Raw genomic sequence first — 24594 nt, forward strand, 5'->3', positions numbered from 1 at the left:
AATATATGATGAGTGATGGCTCTGGGCCAGTACTCACTGAACCTTATAGAATGAAGGGGTCTCACTGAAACCTACCAAATATTGAATACCCTAGACAGTGTGGACAGGGAGACCATAAGATATACGAGCAGAAGTAGGCCATTTGGCCCATCAAGTCTGCTCCACCATTCAATCATGGACTGATCCAATTCTTCCAGTCAAGCCCACTCCCCTGCCTTCTCCCCATACCCTTTGATGCCCTGGTTAATCAAGAACCTATCAATCTCTGCCTTAAATGCACCCAATGACTTGGCCTCCACAGCTGCTCGTGGCAACAAATTCCACAGATTTACCACCCTCTGACTAAAGTAATTTCTCCACCTCTCTGTTCTAAATGGATGTCCTTCAATCCTGAAGTCGTGCCCTCTTGTCCTAGAATCCCCTACCATGGGAAATAACTTTGCCATATTTAATCTGTTCAGGCCCTTTAATATTCAAAATGTTTCTGGGAGATTCCCCCTCATTTTCCTGAACTCCAGGGAATACAGCCCAAGAGCAGCCAAGCATTCCTCATGTGGTAACCCTTTCATTCCTGGAATCATTCTTGTGAATCTTCTCTGAACCCTCTCCAATGTCAGTATATCCTTTCTAAAATAAGGAGCCCAAAACTGCACACAATACTCCAAGTGTGGTCTCTCGAGTGCCTTATATAACCTCAACATCATATCCCTGCTTTTATATTCTTTACCTCTAAAAACGAATGCCAACATTGCATTCACCTTCTTCACCACCGACTCAACCTGGAGGTTAACCTTTAGAGTATCCTGCACAAGGACTCCTAAGTCCCTTTGCATCTCTGCATTTTGAATTCTCTCCCCATCTAAATAGTAGTCTGCCCGTTTATTTCTTCCACCAAAGTGTATGACTATACACTTTCCAACATTGTATTTCATTTGCCACTTCTTTGCCCATTCCCCTAAACTATCTAAGCCTCTCTGCAGACTCCCCGTTTCCTCAACACTACCCTCCACCTATCTTTGTATCATCAGCAAATTTAGCCACAAATCCATTAATCTCACAGTCCACATCATTGACATACATTGTAAAAAGCAGCGGTCCCAACACTGACCCCTGTGGAACTCCACTGGTAACTGGCAGCCAGCCAGAATAGGATCCCTTTATTCCCACTTACTGTTTTCTGCCAATCAGCCAATGCTCCACCCATGTTAGTAACTTCCCCGTAATTCCATGGGCTCTTATCTTGCTAAGCAGCCTCATGGGCGGCACCTTGTCAAAGGCCTTCTGAAAATCCAAGTATAATCTATTGCATCTCCTTTGTCTACCCTGCTTGTAATTTCCTCAAAAAACTGCAGTAGGTTAGTCAGGCAGGATTCTCCTTTTAGGAAATCACGTTGGCTTTGGCCTGTCTTCTCATGTGCCTCTAGGTACTCCGTAATTTCATACCTAGCAATCGATTCCAACAACTTCCCAACCACTGATGTCAGGCTAACAGGTCTATAGTTTCCTTTCGGCTGCCTCCCACCCTTCTCAAATAGTGGAGTAACATTTGCAATTTTCCAGAGATCCGGTACAATGCCAGAGTCTATTGATTCTTGAAAAAAAGGAAATAGGAGAGGAAGTTTTTACTGGTGGAAGAATCTAGGACCAAAGGGCACAGCTTCAGGATTGAAGGACATCCCTTTAGAACAGAAATGAAGAGGGTTTCTTTAGCCTGAGAATGGTGAATCTTTGGAATTTGTTGTCGCAGATGGCTGTGGTGACCAAGTCATTGGGTATACTTAAAGCTGAGTTTAATAAGCTCTTTATTAGTAAGGGTGTCAAGGATTATGAAGAGAAGGCAGGAGAATGAAGTTGACAGGGAAAGAACATCAGCTATGATCGAATGATGAAGCAGACTCGATTGGCAAGTGGCTTAATTTGGCTCCTTTGTCTTATAAGAATAGGTTGAGTGAACTTGGCCTTTTCTCCTTGGAGCGACAGAAGATGAGAGGTGACCTGATAGAGGTGTACAAGATGATGAGAGTCATTGATCGTGTGGATAGCCAGAGGCTTTTTCCTGAGGGCTGAAATGGCTAACACGAGAAGGAATAGTTTTAAGGTGCTTGGAAGCAGGTACAAGAGCCTAATAGCCTCTGCTTGGTTACCAACCAATCACAATGCAGAAATTAATATTTACTTGCTTTGCTGCAGATGAAGATATAGATCCAGTTTCCAAGAGATTAAGTATTTCTGACATATCGGTGGGCCTAATGGGACTGAAATATAACAGATGGAAATTAAATGTTGAAAGTTGCAAACTAAAATTAACAGCATACAAAACAAACTCTACATTTTCTAAATAGCAAAACTGTAAAATTTAGTAACTTAATCCTTTACACCATTTGGGCTGCTGGCTTATCAATGTCTCATTTAGATTAAAGTTATATAGTGAACATACAACAGTCCAGGCACTTCAGCCCATGATATGCCAACCTATGTAAACCATGATCAATTTAACCATTCCCACCTACAGAACTAATATCCCCATTTTTCTTATATCCATGTGTCTATCTTAGAGTCTCTTCACTGTCCCTAATTGTATCAGCCTCTATCACCAACCCAACAGTATACTAACAGCAGTATACCCTTTTATACTAACATATACCTCTATCAAGTTGCCACTCACGCTACAGAGAGAAGCCCTAGCTTGGTCAACCTTACCTCAAACCATGTTGTCTAATCCAGGCAGTATCCCGGTAAATCTCTGCACCCTCTCTAAAGCTTCCACATCCTTCCTACAATGAGGTGACTAGAACTGAACACAATACTCTTCAGGTTATTCCTCACTTTTCCCATATTCAATTTCCTTCTTGCTCTAAATCTGTCTTTTATTTTTATAGACAAGGAAAATTTTATCTAAACTATCATCTCCTTTTACAGCATTTGAATTTTCCCAAATCATTTTCTGTAAATATTCAGATTTATTTATCACAGTAAATATATCGTGAACAACCAATACAACCCAAGGAAGTGGTGGGGCACCCCTCACGTGTCAATACACAGTCCAGCACCAACATAACATGCCCACCATGTTTGCAGAACACAGAAGCAAAGACAACAACAAAACAACACACACAAAATGCTGGAGGAACACAACTCTGCATACTCATACTTCCAAATATCTCCTCCTTTTCCTAAGTTGAAGTTCTCTCTTCACAATAACAACAGAACACTTGATCAGGACCAGCCAGTATCAACCCTTCTGCTTTTGCCTACCTCTTTTCTCAACATCAAGACGCTCACTTCTAGCAAGTCAGCTTTAACTACAACACGATCTCATCACCAAACTCTTTCCCCAATGACCCTTTCCTCTGGTGTCCTTTTCTAAAAATACTTGGACAGATTCCCTCTTTCCAAGTAAGAAATAATCTGAGACACTGAAAACATGGAAAGAATTTGTGCCCATGTATAATAATTGGGAAGAAATTTCCCCATCTTAAAAAATAAAGTTTACAGCAACCCCTTAATTTGAGCTCTATAGGGATCATTTTATTTGAACTATTCTTCAGAAAGTTGCTATATAGCTGCCTTCTCTCAACATATGATCTTGAATGGGGTGAAGGATTAAATGAAACAAACTATAAAGAACAGAACTACAGTATTTGTGGGGGAAAATTGAAGCCCACATGAAGGGCAACTCATGTGGCAGTTCTTGCAGATTGAGTACAATATGCCACGTATTTAGTTAGAAACTATGAGAGCATTCTGACTTTGTTTTATGATCTATGCTGAGATGTCGTAAATTAACAAATATAAACCTTTAATAGTAATCGATGCATGCATATTTTATACCCATTAAGTCTGCATTATACTAAAGGCACTAAATTGATAGCAAATTTCTCAAATTAGCTGCATAATCTGAAGCATTTTCAATATTTTGTTTCTGACAAGGTCTTTCTCCAGGCCAGTGACAACTTCTAAAATTGACATTATGAAGAACCTTTAAAATATACATTTTATCTAATGTTCTGACATAGATCCTGCCTGACATGCTAAATATCTTCAATATTTAATGCTCCTAGTATCTTTGATTTTAAAATTTTCTAAACCTGTATCACATTGCACAGTGAAACACATACATCTTTCTACACTACTAATATTGGTTGCAGAAATACAAACAGAAAATGATAGAAATAATCAGGTCAAACACCATCTGTGGAGAGAGAAACAGGAAAGAACAAGGAATTAACATTTCCGTCAATTATTTCTGATTTCCAGTATCTGCAGTGTTGTGTTTTGCAACTTCTGCTTTTTCAGCAGCTTTTTAAAAAATACTTAAAACAGATTTATTTAATATCTGCAACAAAATTGTCTTTAAATCACTTCTTTAACAAGTTAGGCACAAAATCATATTTAATATGCCCTGATCCATCAGTTGAGTTTAGAAATCCAGTTTATCCATCCTCCATGGCATCAACCACCTTACCTTCATAACCTCTGTCTAAATCTCCACATTCATAAGCTCCACTCTCTGCTAACGGACATCACCCACTTCACCTACTCTATGAAAGATGCTAAATGGTCCATTATGATTACAATGTCCTGGAATCCCAGCCCAAATCAAGGCCAGCTTAACATATGACTCATCCCATCCACCCAGTTTATAAATCACATTCTAGCTTATTTTAACCATTTTCCACATCTAACCTAATCTTCAAAATGGGTTTAGATACTTTCCAGCACCTTTATATTGCTACTTTATTCAATTGCAGAGTATTCTGTGGAAATAATTTCATTTAATGCTTGTTGTAAATGTAGCAATTACTAGAATAAAATGCAAAGGATATAGATTAATACTTTCAAGCCATCCACCATATGAATGATAACCCAAGACTGACAGATTAACGTTTACATTGGCAGATGTTCAACAATGCCCTTCTAACAGAGTTAAAAAAGTATTTCAAAATAAAATGTAGTTCAAGTTGTCTACAGAAAACCATATGGCTCACCTTTGGTTTACTCTGAGATTATCTTGTTTTAGTAGTGCCAGGAAATCATTAATTACCCAACCTATTACCTTCTTTGGACAGGCTTGAGTCTGTTCTACAACACTTTCAAAAAATTGCACAAGTCCAGCTTCATTCTGCAAAATAAAATGACAATAACCATAAAGCCGCAAACGATATTCCCCCATATTAACTGCTTTCCCACAATATTTTCCCATCAATCTTTCTTCCACTGAAGCCCACAAGGAAATCTTCTAAACATAAAGCGGGTACTAATAATTCCAAGATTCAATGCCATGTTTGCTTAAGCAAATTAAGCATCTCTTGCATTTTAAATTAGAAGTCAACCACTCAGTCTAATGATGGCTATGAATGGTCTGCATGGTCATGTTCCAACTGAGCTATTGGGAAGCCTTCCATTTCTCTGCTTATTTTAAAAAGAAACATACTCCATAGAATAAGATCATTGCAACATAAATGTTAATAGCAATAAATGTGGCAGGTGCAACTGAAAAAAATTAAAGATTTTTTATTTTCATCATTGAATTGATAAATTGTTCAGCATTTTCATCTTTGAGTTGATAAGAACCAAATACAAAATGCAAATCGGTATAATGAACATTCTCATGAAAAAGCACGCTCAGTATTTTTATTATAATAATGAGATATTTGGGTATAAAATAGAAGGGACCATCAGCAAATCATACTTATAATTTAAAAAAAATCTAATTGAGCAAAATACTTCAATGGAAAACTCCTACCTGCCCTCACTAGTAACTAGCAATACAGTTTTAAAAAGCATTCTTTAGTTGATTTATAAAGTTCAGAATTTCAATTTACCATAATCCAAAAATAGATCATTTTAATAATTTTAAGTGTCAATGATCAAAGTGACAAAAATAAGAGCTAACAATATTATTTATTTATTACAAACAGGATCTGAGGTTACTCCAGATATGCCAACTAATGAACTTAAAAATAATTGGAGAAAATGTCATGTTTCAGAAAGTAAAAAGATTAATAAAAGGAATCAGATACAGTACTGTGTAAAAGTCTTTGGGCACAAAGACAGGGTGCCTAATACTTTTGCACAGTACTGTGTATTAGTCTTTTCAGTTACTAAATAACACTTAATACTACTGAGCTATGATACTACTGAGCTTAATACTACAAAGCTATGTACTCTTATTTCTGTGTCTCAACCACCTTTCTATTTTAGTATACAGTACTGTGCAAAAGTCTTGGGCACCCCAGATATGTATATATGTGCCAAGACTTTTGCGTAGTACTGTATTATATTGCAAGGTTCAACATCAATTCCACTTACTTACCACCAAAGTGACACTGTGTTCAATAAGAATACCGTACTTTTCCACCAATCTTGTTCTTTTTGCATTAGGTAGCTCAGGCAGCTGTTCACGAATACGGTCAATATTCACCACTTGTTGCGGATTCTCGTAATCAGGGAGAGTTTCATTGCCATAAATAATCAATGGAGGCAAATTTGGCTCCGGCATAAACCTTAAACATTTTTAAAGCATCTGTAAATTTAAAACTCTGGATTCATTTCCAACTGTCTTGGAAAACTAAAATATTCAATGAGAGGCTGAGAAAATCACAATTTACACAATTCAATTTGTCTATTCCTACAAATATTAAATTGAAACACCACTACATAATATTGTATTTTATTACTATTTCCCCACCTCATTAGTATTTATACTATAACTCTTTATTTAACAATGTGAAAACAAATAAATGCACACTGATTAATTCAACCATTTTATTTCAAAGAATCTATGATTAAAAAATAGAATATTGTATTTTATGAAATCAAATGTACCCAGAGATTGCTTGCTGGAAAGCAACTTAATCTGACAGGAAAATTCGACTAACAAGTCAACAATGCCTCACACGTATTATGCAATGTCGCAAGTTGAGTTTAAATCAGACGGTAAGCACTTCATATATTGTTCACCAAAATAATAACAGTCCAGGATAAATAATGCACTAAATCAGTTTACCAATAAACCAAATTACTAACAATAATTTATACTACCACCAGCTGATCTTTTGGTTACTTTTCTGTTATATCCAATTTTCATGGCTATTGCAAAACTTTATTGGTGCTGGAGCTTTATTATAATTTTATATAGAAACAACCATTTTATAATAACTTTTCACTATTTATAATCACAGTAGATTCATAAAATTTATATCCTGTAGCTGAAAGTCACTTGGTAATGAAAGAAAACATTAAATGTGAGAAAATGAAGCTTTTCCATCTATTATTTGCACCTATTTTATTTTTAAACACAAAATTTACAATTTCATTTTCTGTAACAGATTATCTTAAATTTCAGCAATTGATTTCTTTTCATAAAATAATTTTTATAAATGTTTGTTCAAAATTCTTATCAAGATACATGAATAACTGTACTCAAAGACAGTAGATAAAATATAAATGAGCAAATTTTAACAGAAAAATATCAACTCATTTTGAATTGGAAAAAACATTGAAATAGAAGAATGTTCTCTTTCAAACGACCCTCAAAATTTATATCAAGAGTCTTGTCATCTTCAGAAGTTTTCTGATGACTCTGCCATAGTTGGATGCATCAGCAAGGGAGATGAGGCTGAGTACAGGGCTATGGTAGGAAACTTTGTCACATGGTGTGAGCGGAATTATCTGCAGCTTAATGTGAAAAAGACTAAGGAGCTGAGACTAAGGTGGTAGACCTGAGGAGGGCTAAGGCACCGGTGACCCCTGTTTCCATCCAGGGAGTCAGTGTGGACATGGTGGAGGATTACAAATACCTGGGGATACAAATTGACAATAAACTGGACCGGTCAAAGAACACTGAGGCTGTCTACAAGAAGGGTCAGAGCCGTCTCTATTTCCTGAGGAGACTGAGGTCCTTTAACATCTGTCGGACGATGCTGAGGATGTTCTACGAGTCTGTGGTGGCCAGTGTGATCATGTTTGCTGTTGTGTGCTGGGGCAGCAGGCTGAGGGTAGCAGACACCAACAGAATCAACAAACTCATTCGTAAGGCCAGTGATGTTGTGGGGATGGAACTGGACTCTCTGACGGTGGTGTCTGAAAAGAGGATGCTGTCCAAGTTGCATGCCATCTTGGACAATGTCTCCCATCCACTACATAATGGACTGGTTGGGCACAGGAGTACATTCAGCCAGAGACTCATTCCACCGAGATGCAACACTGAGCATCACAGGAAGTCATTCCTGCCTGTGGCCATCAAACTTTACAACTTCTCCCTTGGAGGGTCAGACACCCTGAGCCAATAGGCTGGTCCTGGACTTATTTCCTGGCATAATTTACACATTACTATTTAAATATTTATGGTTTTATTACTATTTAATTATTTATGGTGCAACTGTAACGAAAACCAATTTCCCTTGGGATCAATAAAGTATGACTATTACTATAAACAGTGGTGGTAATATCAAGTACATTTTCTCCAATGCATAATTACCTGTAGTCTTGCTTTCCTTCTTTGTCTCTCATAGATACGGTCTGTCTGAAAATAAATTAACATTGTTTTAAGAAATTTATTCTAGAAATAAGTGCAAATTCTACTTCTGCAGATCCAATGCATTCAGGAACACTTTAAAGTCTCTCTAAATTCACTACAATCAATCCACATGGTCTTCTCATTCACTTCTTTCCTTGAAAAATGCAACAATATTCCATGCAAGTAGATTCAAATCTCAAATTATTTTACAGGATTAACCAAGGATTATGCAATTTATTTTTTAAGAATAAATAATACACCACTTATGGCGGGAGGAGAAGATGGTGGCACGACGCAGCGCGCGCAGCTCTCCGGTGAAATGATATTGTATCTGTTAAATAGGGGCCGTGGACAATTCTGATTTGATGGAGACAGCCGTGAAAGCACAGAGGAACATCTGGAGAAATTTCTGAAATGCCAGTTCATTGCCGCTGCTACTGTGCGATCGAGAATCTCCGGAGGGAAGGCCCCAAAATCCCCGGCTTTGCCTGCTGCTGGCAACCGAGGATGAGGTCAAAGCGTTCGGATAGAGATAGTGCTTGGTACTCGATGTTGGAGGGCTGATCAGAGCTCGAAGTTTTCGGACAACTCAGAGTTGGACTGTGGTCGGGCATGGCAGGGACAGTTTTTCTTCCTTCTCCCGTCTGCATGAGATGTGGGACTTTCAAGAGACTTTGAACTTTTTTACTGTGCCATGGCCTGTTCTTCATCAAGTTATGGTATTGTTACACTGTAGTAACTATACGCTATAATTATGTGGTTTTTGTTAGTTTTTCAGTCTTGGTCTGTTCTGTGTTTCTGTGAGATCACACCGGAGGAATATTGTATCATTTCTTAATGCATGCATTACGAAATGACAATAAAAGAGGACTGCGTGTCCTCATAATCTAATCTAATGTGACAAGTATTGTTGCTAGATACAGAATATTCAGTTCCCACAATCCCTCAACAACACTAAACATTCAGGGGTCTCGTCCTGAAACACTGACTGTACTTTTTTTTCCCCCCATAGATGCGGCCTGGCCTGTCGAGTTCCTCCGGCATTTTGCCTGTGTTGACTAAACATGCAAGTTTTAGCTTCTAAGACAGAAGATTTAATTATGAAATGCTCTTAAGACACAGAAAGTGAAAAATATATGAAAACAAAAATAGGTGCAATAGTTTAATTGAAATTTTAAATTTAAATTTCACTTGTGCAGCGGATCTAAATCCTCTGTATATCTTTGACTATATGTATCCTGTGAGTACTAGTAGTCAGGCATGGATGGCATGATTGATCATGAAGTGTTTTGGAAGGATCAGGAAGAACAAGTGTATAGTTTGTCATTTTAGGCAAGCCAGTATTGTTACTTTCAGCCAATCTGAAATTATTCAAAATACAGAGTTTCAAAGAGATTGATTTGATACTCTATTCTTACATATTTGAGGGTCCTAGCTGAAGATGACTACTTCGGAAATAATTGTGTTTGCTCTTCATATTTTATGCACTTCCAGTGGTATGAGTAATCTCTTAGTGGGAGAGTACACGAGTTGCTTTATCATTCCCTAGCTCAAAGATGCGGAAAGAAAGACGTATTGAGCCTTCTACAAAGGCAGGGAGCTAGCCAACACAATACGGAAAAATGATAAAAGCTGTAACATTTCTGTTCTGTAAGGCTTAGCAACACAGAAAATTAATACACTGAGCCTAAAGGAAATATAGTTCAACATTCCAATTCTCCTATTCTTTTGAGGAATACACAAGTCCAAAATTCGTTCTTACCCTGATTTATAATCAAATGCTCTTGTTTCATTTAATATTTCCCCTCCATTCTCCAGAACTTTAATCTGCCTCTGAATTTCATAATCTGTTATAAAGAGAATTATATTGTATTACAATCAATTACAGCAATGGTTTCTCTCAATAAATCAAATATTATTGTTCAAGATGGATTCCAAGTAAATGTTTTCAAAACAATTATTTACACATGAAGTTCTGGTCATACTAATATTGATACAAGTGGAGTTATGGACCAAACTGGAAACTTGCAAAGAGGAAAAAAATAAAGCTTCAAAGTACCAAGCAGTTAAAAATATAATTAGAACAGATGGAGAATGTTCACAGACCGATTGCTCTTGCCAGAAATCGGGCACTGTTAATATTTTTCACTTCAGCTCTCACGCCATATGGTTCCCCAGGTCGATGTACTGAAATATTGGCATCCACTCTTAACTGTCCCTCTATACAAATGAAAGTGAGAAACAACTACAGTTTATTAAAGTGAAACGCATACAACCTGCATATGGCTCCAGGATAGAGATTTTGTTAAGCGCACATAGATTTAAATTATAACCTCACTGCATTACAAAACTTACACATGAAAGAATTAAAATAATTTCATTCAAATTGTAATGCAAAAGGAGGAAATTACATCATACATTTCATTTTTATGGAAGATATTCTGATTTAACTTGCAGGATATTATTTTTTCTGAATATTATACAGCATTATGGTGAAAAATTAACTGCAACAGCTGAATGCTAAGCATTTTCAGAACGTTACATTTGCAGCACCCTCAGTACACTGCTTTTGAATGAAGTCACTTTTCTGTGCTAGATTAAAGAAACTGCAAGTCATCAGTAAATTGAAATTATTTTACTCTTAGAAAAAGCACCATTTTCAATTTATTAAATTGACATATAACTTTCTAATTCAGAATTTTAATGTAGGGATAAAATTACATGTCAAAGTAGAATTTTGCTTAACATTTATAAAAGCAGATTGTCCAGAGCCCTCAACCGTATCCCCTCCATCTCACACGTCTCTTACCCCATCCTACCAGATATAGGGTTCCTCTTGTCCTCACCCAGCGCCCCACCAACCTCCACGTCCAGCACCTAATTCTCCGAAACTTCCACCACCTCCAAAGGAATCTCACCATCAAGCACATCTTTCCCTCCCCCCACTTTCTGCAGGTATCGTTCCCTACGCAACTCCCTTGTCCATTCATCCTTCCCCACTGATCTCCCTCCTAGCATTCATCCTTGCATGAAGAACAAGTGCTACACCTGCCCCTACACCTCCTCTCTCACTACCATTCAGGGCCCCAAACAGTCCTTCCAGGTGAGGCAACACTTCACCTGTGAGTCTGTTGGGGTCATTTACTATGTTCGGTGCTCCCAGTATGGCCTCTTGTACGTCGGTGAGACCTGACATAGCTTGGGAGACCGCTTTGCCGAGCATCTATGCTCCATCCACCAGAACAAGCCGGATCTTTCTGTGGCCACCCACTTTAATTCCACTTCCCATTCTCACATGTCCATCCATGGCCTCCTCCACCTTCATGATGAAGCTACACTCAGGTTAGAGGAACAACACCTCATATTCCATTTGGGTAGCCTCGAACCTGATGGCATGAACATCGATTTCTCAAACTTCTGGTAATGCACCCCAAGCTCCACCTCCCTTCTCAATTTCCCATCACCTTTTCCCTCTCACACCTCATCTCCTTGGCTGCCCATCATCTCCCTCTGGTGCTCCTTCCTCCTTTTTCTTTCTTTCATGGCCTTCTGTCTCTTTCACCAATCAACCCCAGCTCCTTACTTCATCCCTCCCCCTCCAGGTTTCACCTCTCACCTGGTGGTTCTCTCTCCCCTCCCCCCACCTTTTAAATCTACTCCTCAGCTTTTTTTTTTCCAACCCTGCCAAAGGGTTTCAGCCCGAAACATCGACTGTACTCTTTTCCATAGATGCTGGCTGGTCTGCTAAGTTCCTCCAGCATCTTGTGTGTGTTGCTCGGATTTCCAGCATCTGTAGATCTTCGCATTTGTCCAGAGTTTTCTGCTGTAAGAAGACAGTTCAGCAGGCAGCTCCACCAGAACCGGTAGCTTTTATCTACATAACTAAGTGGGAATATGGGACTTAAGCTGAGGTCAAGGTTCTAAATTTCCATTCAGCCAATTACTTCCCTCTGTACATCCACACTCTATAGGTATACTTCTTGCAGAGTTTAGTGAAAATGTGCAAACTTTCACAAATTTACCACCAGAGATAGCAAGACCTTTGTTCTAAAGGCCCACTCATTTCAACTGGAGGAAAGAACTACAAATAAATGCGTGGTCAATTCTTTTATTATTTAAGTTAAAGGAGTTCAGCAGGGAGGAGAGGCAGTAGAGGCCTTAAAAATGCATTAAGGTATACAAATCCCCGGCCCGGACCTAGTACATTCTTGGACCTTGCAGGAAGGTAGGGAAGAAATTGTGGACACCCTTGCAGAGATTGTTGCTTCATCTCTGGCCAAAGGCAAGGCTCTGAAGAACTGGAGAGTGACTAATGTGGTACCATTGTTTAAAAAGGATAGCAAAAACAAGCCAGGCAACTACAGGTCTGCAAGTTTTACATCAGTGGTGGCTAAATTGTTGGAGAGAATTCTGAGGAACAAGGTCAACCAACATTTGGAGAAATGGTCTGATTTGAGACAGTCAGCATGGCTTTGTGCATATGATGTGTCTGAAATATCTTGGGAGTTCAAGGAGGTAACCAAAAGGGCAGATTGAGAGTAAGGAAGTGGATGTTGCCTATATGGACTGTAGGAAGGGCTTTGATAATGTCCCCAATGACAGGCTAGTCTGGAAGGTTAGATCACATGGGATCCAGGGGGGATTGCTATACTATATTATATGTACGTGTGTGTGTATATATATATATAAAAAACAACAAGCGGGGGGAACATGGGGAGTATTATAGAACAGATGGACTGAGCAATACAAGTGCATTATTCAAGAGCACAGAAAAGATTTACCAGGTTGTTGCCTGGACAAGAGAGCCCGAGTTACATGAAGACATTGCATAGACAAGGATTATTTTCCCTGAATCATAGGAGATTAAGGGGTGACCTGATAAGGGTTTAAGATGGCGCTACCAAAGATGTGCGACAGCTTACTTGCAGTTTGAAAGGTCAGAAATTCAACTAAAAACATTACTCATAACATCTTTTCTGAAGAAAATTTGGTGAACTATCACCACGGACAGTGAGGAGGCAGGGAGTGGGGAGGCTGGTTTGGCATATGAGCTGTGCTGAGGCATTCCAAGGCACAATGTGTTTGAGCTGCCAGGGATGCATACAGAGTTCATATTGCTGCTGGGGATGCAGTGAGTGATTTGGAGAGGAGTCAATGTGGAAGAGCTTCAAAGCCCAGCCACTTAACCTGGGTGTGAGGTTGGATTGCTCCAAGCAGCAAGCCGATTTGGTGAGATCAAGAATGGCTTCAGACAGAGCGGCCCAGACTTATTGAGGCACCAGAATCCAGGTCCTAGAACGTGGCACTACTCGATGCTTGGACAATTTAAATGTCAGCACAGATAGACTGGAAGCCCGAGTGTCAGGTATGGAGGCAAGGTTCAGGCTGATTCCACTCACTTTCCCGCGAATGTTTATTCCTTTCTCTGTAGCACCGAGGCTGTAAACTGATCCAAATGCTGTGCGTTTCTGCCCAACTGCTGTGATAAACTGGGGACTGAGGCTTTGGGCCTGCTCCGGGAGCGGATCTGGGACTCAGTCTGGTTTGGGATGCTGTTGGCTTGTTTCTATTGTTAGCATGCTGTGTGCTTTTTCCCTTTCTGTCTTCCTCTGCGCAGTGGTTTTTGGTCTTTTTTTAAAAAATTGAGTTATTTGGGTCTCTTATTTTGTGCCTGCCTGTAAGCAGACAAATTTCAAGATGTACAATTTGTACATTCTTTGATGTGCTTTGAATCTTTGAAGGTACACAAAATCACGAGGGAGCACAGACAGGATGAAAGTACATCATCTGGTTCTCTGGGACAGGGGTGTTAAAAACAAGAGGACATACGGTTAAGATCAGCAATGAGAGATTTTAAAAAGGGACATCAGGGAAAACTTCTTCACACAAAAGATTGTGTGTAATTGGAATGACCTGCCAGATATAGTGGTTGAGGTGAGCTCACTAGCAACATTTAAAAGCCATCTACCTAAGTAATGATTAGGAGAGGTTTAGAGGGTTGCAGGCTAAATGAGGGTCGATGGGACCAGCTAGCTGGCCAACACAGTCAGCATGGATAATCTGGGTTGAATGGTCTCATTCCACATTGTTATGAATCTGTAAATGCTGCTTTGAGCATTAATATTTAAAAATACTAAACTATTAACAAATATTCATAACCTTAAATTGTGAGCTTTTGAGTATAAATTTCAGAAACAAATACTTAACCCTAAAGACAATTTACATTGCCTGTACAACCCAATTCTTGTCTGAAAGCTTTACTGTCTTCGTCCCTGTTAAATTAGCAGCATTAACTCTTTATTGAAGATGGATACAGAACTATTCATTGGTAGTATAACCATATCCTCTGCCTCCTCTAGATGATCCCCCCTGCAACACCCAATTGCACCCATCCTTCACACATGTAATACCTGTGAAAGTATCTGCTCTATTTTCATGCGATCTCTTTGCCAAACTTCTGCAGCACTATGTTTAGGAATTATGAATCCAAGATTTATCAATAGTCAAAAAGTAAAATGCTGCAAATGTTGGAAGTTTTAAATAAAGACAGAAAATAATCAAATGCTCATAGGGCAGGGAATGCCCATGTAGAAAGATAACATTTCATTAGAACTAGTATATCAAAACTATTGTTACTTTAACAATTTCCTGACTTTTAAAAAAAAAATCAACCTGCTTTTTTTGTTTCCATAGCATTTTACTTTTTTTTTTTAAAAAAGGAGGCCAAGTTGCTAGTTTAACACTCAACCCAGCAAGAATGGAAAGCATGAGATGAGCCGGCCATATTTGAAGTAGGGACCATTCGCCTCGAAGTCCGGTACTGATGTCATTGCACCACTGGACAGCTACAAAGTCCATCTATGGATGATCTTAATTTGCCCCCGTGTGGAATGCTTTTCATCTGTATACTAACCATCCCTTCTTTGAAGATACCCCTTTGCTCATTTCCTGTTTTATCTGCCAATATTTTGATTCTATTTAATCTGAAACAAATTCTTTCAACTCACTGAAATTAACACCTTTCAATTGTATGATCTTTGTATTTGACCTTTATCATTTTCCTAAACTGTAGTTTTAATGACGTTTTTAGTTATTCTTTCCCAATTACTCTCCTACAAAAATGTACACCAATTTCCCACTTCATTCTTTTGAATTAAATTGTGTGGGGTTCCAGTGATGTCACCGTCCAAATGGCAGCTTAAATCAATAGCTCCTCCGGAAAAATGCACATTTTGCCCCATTAATCCATCAAATACAAGATCTTTCGAAAATATCTGAATTGATAAGGGGGGCAAGAATGGGGAAAAAGAATGGAGATAAAAAAAAGCATCACTGGGGAGCCTATGGAAGAGAGAGGTACAAGCGGCTCTCCTACACGTGCGCATGGTGGCGAAGCTGACGCTGGGCTTCGTTCAGGCAAAGCGGCAAATATGATGAAGATCCTGGAAGAGATAAGGGAAGTCCAAAAAGATATAAAATGGCAACTAAATGATACAAAGTCAGAGCTTGCCAACATCAATCAGAAAATAGTGGTGGCAGAGACACGAACTGAGGTGGAAGATCGTGTGCAAAACGTGGAACAGATACTAAGTAAGACAATAAAAATATTAAATCAACAGGAAAGTAAATTGCTTAACCAGGAGGGAAGATCACAACGGAAAAATATCAGGATTTATGATGCTCCCAAAGGAGCGGAGGGGTTGTCAATGATGGAGTTTGTAGAAAAGTTGCTGCAGGAAGCACTGGAGATTCCCCCGACTATGGAGATTGAAATTGAGAGGGTGCATCGTGAGCTTGTCCCGAGGCCTCCCAGAGGCAGACAGAGTAAGCCGCGCTCAATAGTACTTAGATTCCTTCGATTCAAGAGCAAGGTGGAGATTCTACGAAGGGCCTGGGGTAAGAAAAGGGTGTTTTGGAACGGGAAGTTAATATACTTCGATCAAGATTGCCCCCCGGCAGTCCTACAGAAACGGAAGGAATATTCCAAAGCAAAACGAATATTAAAGCAAGAAAAGATTAAATTCCAAACCCCGTGCCCTGCTAAACGGAGGGTGTTTTATGAAGGAGGGATACAGCTATATCAGACGGTAGCAGCAGCAACTGCAGACATGAACAACAGAAGGTTGCCCATTAGTGTGGTCAGACCGAGGGAAGGCCTGGCTAAGCAGTTATCCCGATCTGCTTGGGAAATGGTAAGAGAATCGAGAAGGCAGGGGACGGGAGCAGGACGAGAGAAGGATATTAGGAAGAAACTGTGAGTTCTCCGAATTCAGCCCTCATCTCCTCCAGAAGGTTTGGCTAACTTTAAAAGTGTTGATAATCTAAACGGAAACAAAAATAGACAGTGATAACCTATCTCAAGTAATACGTATTATAATGTAGATTTTATATTACTCAATTTTTTTTTATTCATTCATTCCTTTTTCCCCACTTAAATGAGATTATATACACGGGAGGAATATATAGGGAAATCATTTCTGTGTAATGGACATAAGATTTTTTTTTTAACTTACTTTTATAGGTACTGCAGCAGGGGCCCTCAACTCACAGGTAGGAGGGGCTATCCCCCATGGCTAGACTTTTCTTCTAGCTCAACCCAGATTCATCTAGAGACCCCAGCCTTGGAATCACACCTTTGTTACTTATTTTTTTCATTATTTGCGTTTCTTGGCTATTATTTGTTCAGGGAGTAGATTGATTAAGTTATATTCTGCAAATTTCAATGATATACTAACATAAATACACATGGCTAAGGACAAAGTAAAATGTATTTCTTTTAATGTCAATGGGCTGTTAAATCCAATCAAACGCAGTAAAATTCTATCAAAAATGAAAAAGGAACAAGCCCATGTAGTATATTTACAGGAAACTCACAAGTGATAATGAGCATGGAAAATTAAAGAGAATGGGCTTCACAAATCTGTTTTTCTCCTCATATAAATCAGGACATAGAAGAGGAGTTGCTATTCTCATCTCAAGCAAACTAAATTTTGAAAAAGTATTCAAAATGGGAGATAAGGAGGGCAGATATATTCTGGTAAGGAGGAAAATAGATGTAAATCCAGTTACTTTATTGAATATATATGCACCTATACGAAGTGATATTATTTTCTTCCAGAAAATTACTAATATTATGGTAATTGAAACAGAAGGTCTCTTGATATGTGGGGGAGACTTAAATTTACAATTACACCCAAAGTTAGACTCTTCCAACAGAAAAACCTATGAAACAAAGTCTTTACATAAGAAAGTTAACACACTTTTTGAGGATGTGGGTCTAATAGATATATGGAGGGATCTTTTCCCCCAGAAGGGATTACACTCATTATTCTGCCCCCCATTCTGTATGTACAAGAATAGACTATTTCATAACATTTGGAAAAGATAGAGACAAAATAATCACCTGTGGAATTGGGACAATAGATGTAAGTGACCATGCACCTATATATTTATCCGTTGATTTTGACCTACAGCCAAAGAATACTATTTGGAAACTAAATTCAAGTCTACTCAATGATCCCTATTTTAAGGAACAAATTAAAAAAGAAATTGGTCTTTACTTAGAATTCAATGATAATGGAGAGGTTTCACCTCCCATTCTATGGGATACTCTGAAGGCTGTCTTAAGAGGGAAAATTATAGTGATATCGTCATATAAGAAAAGAATAAGGAATACTGTAAAACATTAGAGGAATTACAAAATAAGCTGAAGGAACTAGAAAAAAAAACACAAATTGAGTTTGGCACAGGATACATTAAAGAAAATTTTAAAAATTAGCAATGAAACTAATAGTTTGGCTACACAAGAAATTAGAAAAAATTTAATGTTTCTGAAACAGAGACACTATGAAAGTGGATCTAAATCTATGAAAATACTGGCGTGGAAACTGAAAGAAAAGATAGCAGAAAATACAATTCCTAGAATTAGGGATCTGAGAACAAAAGTGACAAAAAATAAGCTAAGAACAAGATGCTATCAAGATATATATGGCAAGGTGAAAGGCCGGTTCGTCTCAAAACTTTGCAATTAGCCAAGGAAAGGTGGGGGAATGGGGCCTACCTTCTCTTAGAGATTATTACTTTGCAGCACAGTTGAGAGCTGTGATATGCTGGTGTAACCCATCATATGACGCTCAATGGAAAAACATTGAGGAGAGGATACTTTCCATCCCCATACAAGCAATTTTGGCTGATAACAACTTACAAAGGTACATAAACACTACTGATAACCCATGGGTGAAATGGACTCTTAAAATATGGAAAACTATTATAAAAGAATATAAACTAGAGAGGGACATTGCAATTCTTAAATGGTGTGCATATGACTCGGATTTTATGCCGAATAAACTGGATGCTAGATTTAAGGACTAGACAGCTAAAGGAATAACAGCTATTTGCAATGAAACAAGGAACACTGTTCAGTTTTGAAATGCTCAAAGAGAAATACTTACTAGAAAGACAAGACTTTTATCGGTATTTACAGATGCAACAGTATGTTAATAGGAAGGTTAAAAATGTAACCAAGGCAAGTACATGTCTGATAGAGCTATTTAGAAAAGCATATACTGTAATTCAGACAACGGTAGTAGAATAATTTCAAGCATAAGGGTTTGTCAAATCTTAAAACACATTCGACTTCATACATTAAAACAAAATCAGCAAAGGAAGGAGGGGTAATAATATCTGAGGAAGAACAGGCAATAATATGGAGGTATCAGAGGAAGTGTACCAGTTCACAGAAATGGGAGTTTGGGTGGAAAAACTTGATAAGATATTTTATTACACCCTCTCAGAAATCCCATTATGATAGTAACCTCCCTGTTTGCTGGAGAAATTGTGGAAATCAAAATGCAAACCATTATCATATTTTCTGGGAATGCCCCGTTATCAAAGACTATTGGAGTGGGATACATAATGCCCGACAAGACATCTTTAAATGTGAAATTCCCTTAGAGAGTAAGACCATATATTTTGGGTATATACCTCAAGAATGGTTGAAAAGAGATAAATACTTCAATGAACGTTCTGCTAGTGGCTGGTAAAAAGACCCTTACCAGGAAATGGTTATCACAGGAGAGCCCAACTTTACATATATGGATGGAAATTACAATGGATACTTACAAAATGGAGAAGATAACAGCATCTGTTAATCATAAGTTGGAACTATTTGATTCATACTGGGAAAAATGGTTTAACTACATAACACCTCATAGGTCTGATTTTATTGTCACAAGTCAATGAATATGTTGTAAAAAAAATCACTCCCTACTCTGTACATAGTTTTCTTTTGATTGTTCTTTCTTTCCTCTTCTTTCAATAAGTGTATACCTCAGATAAATATTATGTGGAGATTTGTGACAAATATGATTATATGATATCTATGTACAGTATCTGAAATACATCTTATGGAAATGTTTGATGATGAACTTCCATAAAAAATAAATTACAAAAAAAATTAGATTGTGCATTTTATCTTTACTCAATGCTATGAAAACATATTGGGGCGAATCTTTCAGGCTGTGATTTGTAGTCTGAGGACCCTGATGGCATTCAGCATGCCACCTGGAGCAAGTCCTATATTTACACAGGCTAATTGCAAGTCCAAAGTTGAGTAACAGATGACATTACATCTGTCATTATGTTTTGCTACTGGGCTCCACATGGAGTCTGGCTGTACTGAGATTTCCCAGCACTACTCTGGGGAAAGTGGCTTTCAATCCTATGTCTAAAATAACGCATGATCAGCAACACCCTTTCATTTCTTTGCATATTCTCATGTTTCCCACCCTACTGCTTAGGAAGTAAAGGTAAGAGTTTTAAAAAATTATTTTACAATAGGTTTATGTTTGTATATCCAAGTTTCTTTGTGTATTTTAAGCAACATTTTAAAAATGTTTTAATTTTTCTATCAACTTTATGGTCCATTAAAAATTAATGATCAGATCAATTATGACCTTTCACAAGTTTCCACTCCTCTTTGCTATCGAATCCTTCTGGGATATAATTGGTTGTAAACTTAGTAGTACACCAATTCAGGATGCTGATGGTGAGCAAATACGATCTTATGATCTGCTCTAGGTGTTTGTAGCTAGGTGGCTAAAGAAAATTAATTTGCTTCAAGTAAAGAAATCTCAGCAAGGTGCTAAGGCTATTACTAACGATCATACTGAGCCGAATAAAACCTGTTAGGTTTTTAACTCTAGGAGCAGCTATGGGATGCACCCCTGATCTATATGTTTGGACAAGTTCAAGCATGATTGTGATGGTTCTTGTAGAAGTATCATTAAAGCTGATAGAAGTATGATATACCTCAGGTCTCCACAACTATCTATAGCTTGCAACTTTAGAATAAATGGCTCTGATAATGTACTTCCTACCTGAAACACTAACACATTTCTGAATTCCTGTCATTTGTAATGCATTTATTTCTTAATATTCATCAGCAAAAAAAACAACTGCAGGCTGTACTTCCACTGCTGGCATATAGGCAGAGACTAAAGACGTCAGCACCAGTGGTGATTATGTCAAAGGAGGCAGAGCAGCGCTTACAGGACTGTTTTGAATCAGTGGACTGGACGATATTCAGGGATTCATCTTCGGATCTGAATGAATCAGTTTCAGTTGTCACAGACTTCAAGACCTACGCAGATGAGTGTGTGCCTTTGAGAATATACTGGACATATCCAAACCAAAAGCAGTGGAAGAAACGCAAGATTCATAGTCTGCTGAGGGTTAGACATATGGCATTCAAGACCAATAATCCAGAACTATGCAAGTAGTTCAGGTATGACCTACAGAAGGCTATTTTAAGAGCAAAAAACAATTCTGATTGAAGTCAAAGACTAAATTGTATGCATGTCAGTTCTGGTAGGGTTTGTAGGCCATTACTTTCTACAAGGTGAAACCTAACATCATGAATGGCTGTGATGTTTCACTCCCAGATGAGCTAAATGCCTTTTATGCACGCTTTGAAATGGAGAATAAAACTACCCTGTGCAAATCCTTGCCGTATCTGATGACACTAATCCGTCACTGAGGCCGATGTCAGAGCACCTTTCATGAGGATGAACCTTCACAAGGTAGGTCAGACCCTGATGGTGTACCTGCCAGGGGTCTAAAAGCCTGTGAATACCAGCTGGCAGGAGTACTCAAGGACATCTTCAATCTCTCACTGTTGCAGTCCCACCTGCTTCAAAACGGCAACAATCATATTGGTGCCCAAGAGCAGGGTGAGCAGCCTCAATGACTATCATCCAGTGGTACTCTTATCTACTGTGATTAAGTGCTTTGAGAGGGTGGTAATGGCTAGATTAAACTACTGCCAAAGCAAGGACCTGAACCCACTACAATTTGCCTATCACCACAATAGGTCTATAGCTGATGAAATATCACTGGCTCTCTACTTGGCCTTGCATCATCTGAACATTCGCCATACCTACGTCAGACTGCTGTTTACTGATTACAGCTCAGCATTCAACACCACCATACCCTCAGTACTAATCAGCAAGCTCCAAAACCTAGGCCTCTGTACCTCTGTCTGTAACTAGTTCCTCGATTTCCTTATCAGAAGACCACAATCAGTGCAGATTGGAAATGACATTTCCTCCTCACTGATAATTAACATCGGTGCACCTCAAGGATGCATGCCGAGCCCACTGCTCTACTCTCTCTACACTAATGACCATGTGGCTAGGCACAGCTCAAATATCATCTATTAATTTGTTGATGACACAACTATTGTTGGCAGAATTTCAGATGGTGATGAGGAATGAGATAGATCAGCTGGTTGAATGGTGTCACAACAACATTATACTAAACGTTATTAAGACCAAGGAATTGATTGTGGACTTTAGGAAGTTGAGGGAACACACAACAGTCCTCATTGAGGGAATCACAAGTGGAAAGGGTGAGCAGTTTCAAGTTCCTGGGTTTCAACATCTCTAAAGATCTATCCTGGACCCAACATATTGATACAATTACAAAGAAAGCACAATAGCAGCGAAATTTCATTCAGAGCTTGAGAAGACTTGGTTTGTCACCAAAGATCTTGCAAATTTCTACAAATGTACAATGGATAACATTCTTACTGGTTGCATCACCGTCTGGTTTGGAGGGGCCACTGCACAGGATTGGAAAAAGTTGTAGAAAGTTGCAAACTCAGTCAGTTCCAACATGGGTACTAGCCTCCTCAGTATCGAGGACATTTTCAAAAGGAGGTGCCTCAAAAATACGACATCCATCATTAAGGACCCCCCCATCACCCAGGACATGCCTTCTTCTCATTGTTACCATTGAGGTGGTACAGGAACTTGAAGACACACTCTGAACATTTTAGGAACAGCTTCTTTCCCACTGTCATCAGATTTCTGAATGGACAATGAATCATAAACACAACCTGTTTTTTTGCTCTCTTCTTGCACTACTTATCTAATTTCTATTTATTTCAATAGCATGATACTGCAAAACACCACATTTCATAACACACATCAAAGTTGCTGGTGAACGCAGCAAGCCAAGCAGCATCTGTAGGAAGAGGTGCAGTCGACATTTCAGGCCGAGACCCTTCATCAGGACTAACTGAAGGAAGAGTGAGTAAGGGATTTGAAAGTTGGAGGGGGAGGGGGAGATCCAAAATGATAGGAGAAGACAGGAGGGGGAGGGATAGAGCCAAGAGCTGGACAGGTGATAGGCAAAAGGGATACGAGAGGATCATGGGACAGGAGGTCCAGGAAGAAAGACAGGGGGGGGGAACCCAGAGGATGGGCAAGGGGTATATTCTGAGGGACAGAGGGAGAAAAAGGAGAGTGAGAGAAAGAATGTGTGCATAAAAATAAGTAACAGATGGGGTACGAGGGGGAGGTGGGGCCTTAGCGGAAGTTAGAGAAGTCGACGTTCATGCCATCAGGTTGGAGGCTACCCAGACGGAATATAAGGTGTTGTTCCTCCAACCTGAGTGTGGCTTCATCTTTACAGTAGAGGAGGCCGTGGATAGACATGTTAGAATGGGAATGGGATGTGGAATTAAAATGTGTGGCCACTGGGAGATCCTGCTTTCTCTGGCGGACAGAGCGTAGATGTTCAGCAAAGCGGTCTCCCAGTCTGCGTCGGGTCTCGCTAATATATAAAAGGCCACATCAGGAGCACCAGACGCAGTATATCACCCCAGTCGACTCACAGGTGAAGTGTTGCCTCACCTGGAAGGACTGTTTGGGGCCCTGAATGGTGGTAAGGGAGATAGTGTAAGGGCATGTGTAGCACTTGTTCTGCTTACACGGATAAGTGCCAGGAGGGAGATCAGTGGGGAGGGATGGGGGGGACGAATGGACAAGGGAGTTGTGTAGGGAGCGATCCCTGCAGAATGCAGGGGGGGGGGGGGGGAGGGAAAGATGTGCTTAGCGGTGGGATCCCGTTGGAGGTGGCGGAAGTTATGGAGAATAATATGTTGGACCCGGAGGCTGGTGGGGTGGTAGGTGAGGACCAGGGGAACCCTATTCCAAGTGGGGTGGCGGGAGGATGGAGTGAGAGCAGATGTACGTGAAATGGGGGAGATGCGTTTAAGAGCAGAGTTGATAGTGGAGGAAGGGAAGCCCCTTTCTTTGAAAAAGGAAGACATCTCCCTCGTGACAGTGGAGGAAGGGAAGCCCCTTTCTTTAAAAAAGGAAGACATCTCCCTCTCCCCCTCCAACTTTCAAATCCCTTACTCACTCTTCCTTCAGTTAGTCCTGACGAAGGGTCTCGGCCTGAAACGTCGACTGCACCTCTTCTTACAGATGCTGCTTGGCCTGCTGCGTTCACCAGCAACTTTGACGTGTGTTGCTTGAATCTCCAGCATCTGCAGAATTCCTGTTGTTTGCGTTTACATTTCATGACATATGCCATTGTCATTAAACCTGATTCTGATTGAGTAAAACAGCCAAAACTGATATCAGCAGTCTTTTTACATCTTTACACATTTTATATCAAAAATCTTATGATGTGTTGGAGAACATTCTTCAACTGCTCCCATTCAATAATACAGCAGTTTGTAGCCAATAGTCTCTGAATTAAACAAAATATAAAGTTTGTGAATACAG

The 24594-nt window shown here is 39.3% G+C and overlaps 2 protein-coding genes across 5 annotated transcripts in view; one reads left to right on the top strand and one right to left on the bottom strand.

The window, feature by feature from the left end:
• fhip1aa (FHF complex subunit HOOK interacting protein 1Aa) overlaps window positions 1–10364 on the top strand; it is a 163230-nt gene extending 152866 nt beyond the window's left edge. The window contains exon 12 of the mRNA XM_072256061.1: window positions 9534–10364. Coding sequence (XP_072112162.1) covers window positions 9534–9583 — 50 coding nt within the window. The 3' untranslated portion in view covers window positions 9584–10364. The remainder of the gene's footprint in view (window positions 1–9533) is intronic.
• gatb (glutamyl-tRNA(Gln) amidotransferase, subunit B) overlaps window positions 1–24594 on the bottom strand; it is a 48335-nt gene that overhangs the window by 18916 nt on the left and 4825 nt on the right. For 2 of the 4 annotated variants that reach the window (XM_072256063.1, XM_072256062.1), the window contains exons 6-11: window positions 10628–10741; window positions 10284–10368; window positions 8483–8527; window positions 6317–6506; window positions 4989–5122; window positions 2177–2255 (exon numbers count right to left, since the gene is read on the bottom strand). In XM_072256063.1, coding sequence (XP_072112164.1) covers window positions 2177–2255; window positions 4989–5122; window positions 6317–6506; window positions 8483–8527; window positions 10284–10368; window positions 10628–10741 — 647 coding nt within the window. The remainder of the gene's footprint in view (window positions 1–2176; window positions 2256–4988; window positions 5123–6316; window positions 6507–8482; window positions 8528–10283; window positions 10369–10627; window positions 10742–24594) is intronic. The other 2 variants (XM_072256065.1, XM_072256064.1) reach the window with 2 other exon arrangements.

Source organism: Mobula birostris, chromosome 4 (genome assembly GCF_030028105.1).
Source record: "Mobula birostris isolate sMobBir1 chromosome 4, sMobBir1.hap1, whole genome shotgun sequence".
Classification (NCBI taxonomy): Eukaryota; Metazoa; Chordata; class Chondrichthyes; order Myliobatiformes; family Myliobatidae; genus Mobula; species Mobula birostris.